This window comes from Rhinoderma darwinii, chromosome 9 (assembly GCF_050947455.1).
Source record: "Rhinoderma darwinii isolate aRhiDar2 chromosome 9, aRhiDar2.hap1, whole genome shotgun sequence".
Lineage (NCBI taxonomy): Eukaryota > Metazoa > Chordata > Amphibia > Anura > Rhinodermatidae > Rhinoderma > Rhinoderma darwinii.
In genome coordinates this window covers 73,716,862-73,727,913 of record NC_134695.1, presented here as the reverse complement: position 1 = coordinate 73,727,913, position 11,052 = coordinate 73,716,862, and the positions used below count along the sequence as shown (strand labels likewise).

Genomic DNA, 11,052 nt, shown 5'->3' with positions numbered 1-11,052 from the left:
GGAGTATTATTCCCTATATTGTTTTACTTTCTGCTCTGAACGTGGATAATCCCCAATGCCTTATATATGATCGTTACATATACCACCCTGTATATATTATATTTCTTAATTAATTATAATTATTCTAACACTATCCCCCTCCCCCATTATTACACCTCCCAATATTTTTTACTCCAAATTCCACAAAACATTCCTTATTAGGTAAAAACCTCCCCAGCAAATGGGAATTGGCCACTTCAATCATCTTATTTTGCTAGAAGTCCCCATTGTCATGTATACAGTAGAAGTGAGCGTCCGAGGCCCCGCCCCCTGGAGCTGCCTATATATAAAGGAGCTGAGCAGCGCAGGACGAGCAGAGGGCAGAGAACCAGCTCACAGGCAACACAACTCCCCAAACTGTGGATTATTGCTCCTTACTGCAGGCAGACCTCCGGATTATTCACGCCTCGCTGCAGGTAGGTTCTGCTCCATTCTATCATTTTGCAACAATGTATCGTTACAATTATTATTATTACAATTATACATTGTGTCTGGAAACTTCTGTTACACTGTGTGGTGCAGTTCTTACAGGGTCCCACGTGCACCTGGACCCCCGAGGCTGATACTATTAGATAATACTGGGGTTCATATTGCACTATCTATAGAGTTATTATAAACTGTGCAGAGTCCTCGGGGAGGGGAGGGGGGCTGCTGTTTTTGGCCACATTGTGGTATTTTTGCTGTTTGTTTAGCAGATAAAATACTATGTACATAGTCAGAGATTACGATGAGGATGGCGCGATGTTTATAGGCGGCTGCACTTCGCATTCCTGACATCCCCTCTAATAGATGTTTCCAATTTCTCCACTAGGAATCCATCCAGCATGGACTTGGCTTACGTCGTCTTCCTTCACATAACTTGTCTGAGCTTCCTCGGCTCCGTCGCGGGAAGGATGGAAGTCGTCCGAGGAGACAGAAAAAAGTAAGTTTCTATTAAGTGGCGAGAAGTTTTCTTCCTAGAAGGAACGTCATAAGAGTTCATGTCACCGCCGACTAAAAGCCTCTGACCAAACCTGTTTACTTTGCTATTTGCAGATGGAAATTTCTTGAGGTGAATCGAGTCAGGAGGGATCTACAGTCACCTGTCCAAAGTCCCGATACAACCTCAACATTTTCTTTTATCAAGCCAGAAGATATTAAGGATTCTCGGCTGCCCCAGAGCAGGTAATTGTCAAGATATATGTATCTATTTAAATAAACAGATGTAGCAGAGTGGAATTTGTCATATTGCACAACTCATAATTGGAGTTACATAGGACTTTCCCCGAGACATTATCCGTGCACAAAAGAAAATGCAAAATGACAAATTGAGCTCTGCTACATCTGTATAGTCACATATATAGGGTTGTCTGTATTTCATGGGTTTCTCAATCTCAGTGCAAGGGTTGTGTTGGCTTTTGGTGTAAGTGTTTTCTGGAATAAGCAAAGTGGGGGGTGGGTTGTAGTGTGCAGATACTTATTAGGCTATGGGCTTAGTCTTTTAATGTGAGATTTTATTATAAAGGACCATCCTATTGGGTGGCACAGTACAGCAGAGGGTGGTGGGTGGCACAGGGTTACGTTGGCATTGATGATCAGGTTTCTAATGTTTGTCTTCTGTCTCCTTTGCAGCAATGGTGCCCATATCCGTGTGAAGAGATACAGGCACGGCTTCGGTAACTACCCCCCAGTGTCTCGAGGCTGCAAGTTTGGCACCTGCATAGTCCATAACTTGGCCAACCAAATCTACCAGTATACGGACAAAGACAAGGACATGTCAGCCCCTGCCAGGAAAATGAGCTCCCAGGGCTACGGCCGGAGAAGGAGAAGGTCCATTCCCAACAGGAGGCTTCTGATGCCCTTTGTGGATGGCACATTCAAACCACAGTGGGTGAGCACTGGCAAAGCCAGAACCAGTCCAAATGGCCAGCAGCTCCTGGGCATCACCCACAGAACATCTACACGGACTGGACTGACCAAGACCAAAGGCAAAATGTGGCAGACCCTGCTGAGGACTTAAAGCACCGACATGTCAAGTAGAGATGTAGCATCCGGTGAAGGGTAAAGGTCTCCTGACTCAGGAGGACGCACAGAATTCCTCGTTCCCGACCCAGTGAAGCCCGAGAGGGCGCTGGACGGAAGAGGGCACAAGGAGCAACCAATGGCGTATACCAGTGAAAGTATTGCAGCCGGACTGGTGGTCGGAGAATGGTCTTCAGATGCTTGGACTCTTAGTCAATGTCTGGAAGACCAAGGACATCTCTGGGCCAAGGAGGAACGCATCATTTTGCACTTGTAAAGGACTTTTATGTAAGTGAGCACTGAAATACAGCGCCAAATACGAGGTAGGGTAACGTTGCACCAGACACATTGAAGGACATTAGAGCCAATCCAGTTGGGTCTCCATTGCTGGTCGAGGTGCTGTAGATCATAGATGATGATGATGATGACTTTGGACCTTCCACCTGGAGTCTCTCCATAGGCTTCAGTCGCTGAATTACCTGACCTCATCACGGGACTGACCAGTCCCAACATCTCCGACTTCTGATTGACGGGGAAGACATCGGTGGTCTCTCTCCGGCAACAAGTGGTTCATTCCCCAGGACTCTCTCCTCACTACCCCCCTCCCCTCCCCCGACCTCTCACTGCCAATGGACCTGTTACAATCTAAACTCTTATCATCCAGAACTAATGGACATTATTGAGATGAACGTTTCTTCAGTTCCCCGTGAACTGGACCTTAATACTTGAACTTGAACCTTAAGTGCAATGTTTTCTATGAAGAGGATATTTAATGCTACTGTTTATTACGTGTTTGTGTTGTCCAAAGCAGAAGTTATTTTTTTACCAGAATTCTTATTCTATAAGGGCATTATATATATATATCTATGTATCTCGTATTTCATGCCGGTATCAGACTTTGTATTTTGCATTCCTCGGAGAGTTCTCTCTCTATATGTAACATTTTATTATACATCCCCATGGGTTACATTGAATAAAAGAAAACAATTCGCCAGAACTTTTCTTGTCGGTGATTATTTGATGTTTTTATATGTCATGATGAACTTTATACACCGTATCCCGGAGCATCATAATGGAGCCGGCAGTCCCATGTAACGCAGCATTTATTATACATTGTGTCATGTTACAGGTAAATGTCTCATTATCACCTATAAAGGCAATTATAATGGGGGAGGGGTGTTACCCTAAAACTCAGCAGCCCAAAATTCTGAGGTTTAGGGTTAAAACGTGGACACTTTGGGGGTTCACCTTATCAATGCCTCTATACATGACATACAGCAGATTTATTATCTTTGGCTGCATCTCGGGTGAATAAGTAATGGCAAAGATAAGAACCGAGCAAAAACAAGATCCAAGGACTCGATGCACTTAATGAAATGATGGAAAATCCCAATTCTGTCTCCTCCTTCCCAAAAGCAAATGAAATAAATTTGCTATAAAATGGACAATTTATGAAATAAAACTAAAAATTCTGTTAGGAATGATTCAGCAGGAAAATACGTGACCCCGGATTATTTCCTCCCATAATAACTTCAGGCTAAATTGCTTTAATTCAGTCTCAAAAATATAATTTTCCACATAAAAACAACATCGTTGATCCATAAATCCCTGATCACATCCGAATAGGAAAATAAAGAAGGGGGTAATGGATTCATTGTACAATGGCGCCCTCTAGTGGGGAATCGGTGAACTACTCCCCAAACTTCCACAAGAGTATACACACAAGGCAACTCCTAAAGTGCTGGGCTTTGTAGTCCCACACAGGGCCGCCATCAGGGGGGTATTAGGGGTAGTGGTGTGAGGGGCCCGGCCAAACCTAATTGAAAGGGGGGCCCGGCAACTGCCTCGACATTCTTTTGGTAGGAAAAAACGGGCCCCTGCAATGGGGCCCGTTTTTTTCACCAAAAGAATGTCGTGAGCCGCTGCTGCTGCTGCTGCTGCGGGCCCCCTCCCCTCGTCATGGGGGGCCGTCAAACCGTCCGCCCGCGCGCGCGCACCCGATCGCGCGCACAATGAAACTCCCGCGCGTGCGCACTCGCGAGCGCGCATCCACGAACGCCCGCACTGGAGACCGCCCGCGCGCGCACCCGCGATCGACCGCGCGCGCACCCGCGACCGGCCGCCCGCGAACGAAGCGCGCGCAGCCGCGGACCCACATGGACAAAACTTACCTGGAGCCTGGCTGGAGGTGAAGGACTGGACGTCTGGACCGAAGACCTCCCCTGGAAGACATCGCCGGAAGAGGACTGGAGTGGGAGCAGCTCTTCTGACAGTGAGTAAATTATCTCAAAGTGTTGTTTATGTATGGCCCTGTTCACACAGTATTTTGCAGGCAAAAAAAAATCTGCCTCAAAATTCCTTAAAGAATTTTGAGGCAGATTTTGAGGCAGATTTTGACCTGCCCACACTATCTTGCCGCGTTTTTTTGCTGCGTTTTTTGCTCGCGGCGATTGAGGACAGCAGACAAAAAAACGCAGCGAAAAATGCATTTTCTGCCTCCCATTGATTTAGATGGGAGGTCAGAGGCGGAACCGCGGCAAGAAAGGACGTGCTGCTTTTCTTTTTCTTTTTTCCGCGACTGGCTCCCATTGATTTCAGATTAAATCAATGGGAGGCGGTTTTGGAAGTTCTTTGGTGCTGATTCTGACGCAGCGTCCGAGTCAATATCAAGGCCCAAAAACTCTGTGAACTGGGCCTTATTGTTAGGGCTTATTCAGACGAACGTGTAATACGTCCGTGCAACGTGCGTGATTTTCACGCGCCTCGCACGGACCTATGTTACTCTATGGTGCCGTGCGGACTGTCAGTGATTTTCGCGCAGCGTGTGTCCGTGTGTCCGCTGCGTAAAACTCACGACATGTCCGATATTTGTGCATTGTTCGCGCATCACGCACCCATTGAAGTCAATGGGTGCGTGAAAATCCCGCCCAGCACTTCCGCAGCCGTATAAACTATGAATGAAAACAGAAAAGCACCACATGCCACAAACATACAAACAGAGTGTCATAATGATGGCGGCTGCGCGAAAATCACGCAGCCGCGCATCATACGCTGCTGCCACACGGAGCTGTTATGGACCTTTTGCATGCGCAAAAAGCAAACGTTTTTTGCGCGTGCAAAAAGCACACGCTCGTGTAAATCCGGCCTTAGGGTAGGGACACACTAGGCATGAACACTGCGGATTTTATGCAACACATTTTATTGTGGAAAATCCGCAGCGTATCACAGTCGCAGCAGAGTGGGTGAGGTTTTAACAAATCTCATCCACACGCTGCAAAAATAATGGACCTGCCGTGTGACTTTTTGGCTTTTTAAGCCGCAGCGTGTCAATGTATTCTGTGGAATCGCTGCTCCTCTGTTGTGGAAATGCTGCGGTTCTGCCGCAAAAATCACACAAAAGAAAAAAAAAGGTACTTTTTTAAATTGATATAGTTTAGACTTGCCCCAGCCGTAGTCCTGGTGACGCGATCCTCTATTCTTAGCGCAGCCCCGCCTCCTGTCATGACGTTTCATCCCATGTGACCGCTGCAGCAGTCACATGGTCTACAGCGTCATCCCAGGAGGCGGGGCTACGTTCAGAAGAGAGAGACGCGTCACCTAAACTACGGCCCTGGCAAGTCTAAACTTTTTTTTCCCTGCAGGATTCCCGCAGCGGACACGCCTCACCAAACCTGCGCCACTATTTGGTGCGGTTTTGCTGGCAGAATTCCCTGCGGCTCCCGGGATAAGCTGTGTAGTTTTACTCAGCATATCCGCCTAGTGTGTCCCTTATGATGTCGCTCCTGGAGCTGCTGCCGCTCTCTAAATAGGCAGTTGGTCCAGTAGAATTTGGAATTATTTTTTTTTGTGAACCAGCTTAAAAAAATACAAAACTTTTGTGTTAGGGCCTGTTCACATCACCGTTCGCTTCCGTTCCGGGGTTCCGTCTGAGGTTTCTGTCGGGTGAACCCCGCAATGGAAAGTGAAAGTGATAGCACAGCTTCCGTTTCCATCACCATTAGCGCAGTCGACTGCGCTATTAATTCCGTCCGAAAACCAGCCGGAATGGTGACGAACCACCGCTCCGGGGTTCCGTCTGAGGTTTCTGTCGGGTGAACCCCGCAACGGAAAGTGAAAGTGACAGCACAGCTTCCGTTTCAGTCACCATTGATCTCAATGGTGACGGAAACATCGCTAATGGTTTCCGTTCGTCACCATTCCGGCTGGTTTTCGGACAGAATTAATAGCGCAGTCGACTGCGCTAATGGTGATGGAAACGGAAGCTGTGCTATCACTTTCACTTTCCGTTGCGGGGTTCACCCGACAGAAACCTCAGAAGGAACCCCGGAGCGGAAGCGAACGGTGATGTGAACAGGCCCTAACACAAAAGTTTTGTATTTTTTTAAGCTGGTTCACAAAAAAAAATAATTCCAAATTCTACTGAACCAACTGCCTATTTAGAGAGCGGCAGCAGCTCCAGGAGCGACATCATAAGGGACACACTAGGCGGATACGCTGAGTAAAACTACACAGCTTATCCCGGGAGCCGCAGGGAATTCCGCCAGCAAAACCGCACCAAATAGTGGCGCAGGTTTGGTGAGGCGTGTCCGCTGCGGGAATCCTGCAGGGAAAAAAAAGTTTAGACTTACCCCGGCCGTAGTTTAAGTGACGCATCTCTCTCTTCTGAACGTAGCCCCGCCTCCTGGGATGACGCTGTAGACCATGTGACCGCTGCATCTGTCACATGGGATGAAACGTCATGACAGGAGGCCGGGCTGCGCTAAGAATAGAGGATCGCGTCACCAGGACTACGGCCGGGGCAAGTCTAAACTTTTTTATAAATTTAAAAAAGTGCCTTTTTTTTTTTTTCTCATTTGTGATTTTTGCGGCAGAACCGCAGCATTTCTGCAACAGAGGAGCAGCGATCCCACAGAATACATTGACATGCGACTGCAGTCACACTGCAGGTCCATTATTTTTGCAGCGTGTGGATGAGATTTGTTCAAACCTCACCCACTCTGCTGCGACTGTGATACGCTGCGGATTTTACACAATAAAATGTGTTGCATAAAATCCGCAGCGTTCACGCCTAGTGTGTCCCTACCCTAAGGCCGGATTTACACAAGCGTGTGCTTTTTGCGCGCGCAAAAAGGTGGCGTTTTGCGCTTGCAAAAGGTCCATAACAGCTCCGTGTGGCAGCAGCGTATGATGCGTGGCTGCGTGATTTTCGCGCAGCCGCCATCATTATGACACTCTGTTTGTATGTTTGTAGCACGCGGTGCTTTTCTGTTTTCATTCATAGTTTATACGGCTGCGGAAGTGCTGGGCGTGATTTTCACGCACCCATTGACTTCAATGGGTGCGTGATGCGCGAACAATGCACAAATATCGGACATGTCGTGAGTTTTACGCAGCGGACTCTAGCTGCGTGAAAATCACTGACAGTCTGCACGGCCCCATAGAGTAACATAGGTCCGTGCGAGGCGCGTGAAAATCACACACGTTTCACGGACGTATTACACGTTCGTCTGAATAAGCCCTAACAATAAGGCCCAGTTCACAGAGTTTTTGGGCCTTGATATTGACTCGGACGCGGCGTCAGAATCAGCACCAAACAACTTCCAAAACCGCCCCCCATTGATTTAATCTGAAATCAATGGGAGCCAGTCGCGGAAAAAAGAAAAAGCAGCACGTCCTTTCTTGCCGCGGTTCCGCCTCTGACCTGCCATCGAAATCAATGGGAGGCAGAAAATGCATTTTTCGCTGCGTTTTCTGTCTGCTGTCCTCAATCGCCGCAGGCAAAAAACGCGGCAAGATAGTGTGGGCAGGTCAAAATCTGCCTCAAAATTCGGTGCGCGGTTCCAGGCGGTCGCCGGTGCGCATGCGCGGGAGTTTGCGGGTGCGCGTGATCGGTCGCACGGGCGGCGGTGTTTGACGGCCCCCATGCTACCCAGGGCCGCCATCAAGGGGGTATTAGGGGTACTGATGTGAGAGGCCCGGCCAAACCTAATTGAAAGGGGGGCCCGCAGCTCATGACATTCTTTTGGTGAAAAAAACGGGCCCCATTGCAGGGGCCTGTTTTTTTTCTACCAAAGGCAAGTCGCGGCAGTTTGCCGGGCCCCCTTTTCAATTAGGTTTGGCCAGGCCTCTCACATCAGTACCCCTAATACCCCCCCTGATGGCGGCCCTGGGTACCATGATATAGTACTGGACGGAGTACCGTTAACAGGCGGTGCCACGGTATGGGGGCCCAGAAAATGTAGATGTAGGGGGCCCTGAAATTCCTGATGGCGGCCCTGGTCCCACATAGAAGCATTCATTGCCTCTGTTGTAATGACATTATTCATATTAATTAATTGTAGATCCGGATGTTTAGCCAAACATCCCCAACAAATAAAAAGGAATAGTCGCTCATTTTGATTTCACTTCAATGGGCCAAAAGTTAGTTTTTTTTTTTTCTCAATTTCCAAGTCAAATGTTCCCTCTCTCTGCCCAGTGCCAATTAATGGCACGAAGCGGATCAACAGGAGCATTCAACATTTGAGATTTTGGATTTGGCAGATAAACTTTAGTCCTCATAAACAGCAAGGAGCGCACACGCTGGTCTATCTTCTAGTGTTTTCTATTATATTCAACCTATTAAGCCAAATGAAGCTGTCCAAGTCCCTGTAATGTACAATCAGGGCGCATTTGAAGCCAAATCACTGCAAAAAAATGCATCTTGGTCTCTGTCCATTATAATTTGTATTATTGATGGTGCAAGGACCTGTTCAGTGACGGGAAGATGGAGCTCTGGCGCCATCCAGTGGGAGATTATTGGTGTTACAAGATTCCAATAAATTCGAATATTCTTGTACGCTCATCAGGTCCTTTAGATGCTTCAGAGAAATATTCCTCTTATTATTTAGTTAATAGACATTGTGCATCATGGAGCAGCTTCAGTCCAGCAGCGTATTGTGATTTAGAGCAGATAGAGCAATAAAGATTAGTCCTGGGAACAAATAAGCCATAGCTCAGCCTAGGTGCAAAATCTATACTTGGCCCTACCACATCCCCCCATGATAAGGTCAGTAGAAGTGATGAGGGATAGGTGGATCACTTGGTGCAGTCATGGCTCTGCCTCATCCCTCTGCTCCTGTCTTAAAGCGGATCGGTGACTAGTTTAGTAATGCCCGATCTCCTACCTAGTCTGATAGTCGCTGTCACACTGATAATGATCGTGAAAATTGTGTCCCAAAAAGTTTATTATTTTAAAAGTTATGAGCTTTTTTTTAAATTTGCAAATGAGGCTCTACTAGACAAGTGGGAGGTAACAGCAGCGATTCTCCGGAGGTGGAGCCTCCTCACAGCCTCTGACCAATCAGCATGAAGCTGCTTCACACAGTGTGAGAGACAGAGGCTGCAGGGAAGGGGGGTGGTCACCTCAAATAGATATATCTCCGGCTGTGGACCACCTAGGACAGTGATTCTGGTATCATATGAAAGAGGAGATTTTAATATTTCATATGACATCAGGATCGCAGATCTAGCAGTGAAACAACCGGAGCTATCACCAGTTGAAAACATAGTCGGGTGATGGAAGGGGGAAAAATTAAGACCTTTATACCCTAATTTTGAATTAGGTTATGTTCACACGCACTGTATTCAGATGTAATTCTGGCGTTTTACACCTCGCATTACGCCTGAAAAAACGTCTCCATTACGCCTACAAACATCTGCCCGTTGCTTTAAATGGGTTTTACGATGTTCTGTTCCCACGAGGTGTTATTTTACGCGTCGCTGTCAAAATACGGCGCGTAAAAAAACGCCCGCGAAAAAGAAGTGCAGGTCGTAAAATACACCGCGAAAAACACGAGTTGCTACAAAAACGTCTGAAAATCAGGAGCTGTTTTCACCTGAAAACAGCTTCGTATATTCAGACGTATTTTGCTACTGCGTGTGAACATTCCCTTAGAGATATATGGTATTTTCAGTATCTACAACTGGTCTCGGCCCTTAAAGGGAATGTGTTGCCAGCAAAACATGTTTTGTTTTTTTTTAGTTAAACAATTAGTGTGTAGGTGATTAAACATTGTTCTAATTTTTTTTTTTTTCACGAGTCAGGAAATATTATAAATTGGATTCAATTGGATTCTAATTTATAATATTTCCCAGTGCTGGTCACTAGATGGAGCCATTCCCAAAATTGCAGCATTGCATGTGGTAAAGCAACCACATTGCTTTATGCTGCAAAATTGGGTAAAAATCCCTCGCTCTAGTGAGCTCTCAGCATCCCCCTCTCCTTTATCCTGGCTAGTGCCGGGAGAAACGAGGGGTTTGAACGGTGTAACCTCCTACACTGTGTGTCGCCATTTTTTGAGCTAACACACAGTGTAGTAGGTTTACATACAGTAGTAAACACACACTGAAACACAAACATACATAGAAATCCCTTACCTGCTCCAGTCGCCGCCGCTCCCTCCGGTCCGTCCGTTCCGTCTGCTGCCGCTGCTCCATGTGCACAAGTCCGGAAGCCGCGACCGGAAGTAGTAATCTTACTGTCCGGCCGCGACTTCCGGTCCACAGGAAAATGGCGCCGGATGGCGCGCATTTCAAATTGAACTGTGTGGGAGCGGCGCATGCGCCGTTCCCACACAGCGGCGTACATGTTAGTGGATGAAACGGGCCCCGTTCGCAGTCCCTATGGGACTGGAGCTGCCGTATTCCAAGTCTGTATGTGTCGTTAATCGACACATACAGAAATGGAAAAAAAAATGGCAGCCCCCATAGGGAAGAGAAAGTGTAAAAATAAGAAAAAGTAACACACAAACACACAAATTAATCCAAACGTTTTTAATAAAGCACTAACATCTTTAACATATTAAAAAAAAAATTGTGGTGACACTGTTCCTTTAAAGCACTAAATATAATGCAGTTGTAGATTGGGAAATCCCTTAAAGAACTGTTTTTGAGAGTTGATTAATGAAACAATGGTGGACTGGGGACCTCTAGTGGAGAAATAGGAGAGGGAAAATAGAGGAAGCACAATGGGTA

At 46.9% G+C, this 11,052-nt stretch overlaps 1 protein-coding gene across 1 annotated transcript; it reads left to right on the top strand.

Moving 5' to 3' along the window:
• Window positions 1-364: 364 nt before the first annotated feature.
• Window positions 365-3,029, top strand: ADM (adrenomedullin). The gene is made up of 4 exons (XM_075837072.1): window positions 365-455; window positions 851-961; window positions 1,075-1,203; window positions 1,651-3,029. The coding sequence occupies exons 2-4, from the start codon at window positions 864-866 to the stop codon at window positions 2,036-2,038; spliced, it is 615 nt and encodes a 204-aa protein (XP_075693187.1). The 5' UTR covers window positions 365-455; window positions 851-863; the 3' UTR covers window positions 2,039-3,029.
• Window positions 3,030-11,052: the final 8,023 nt, after the last annotated feature.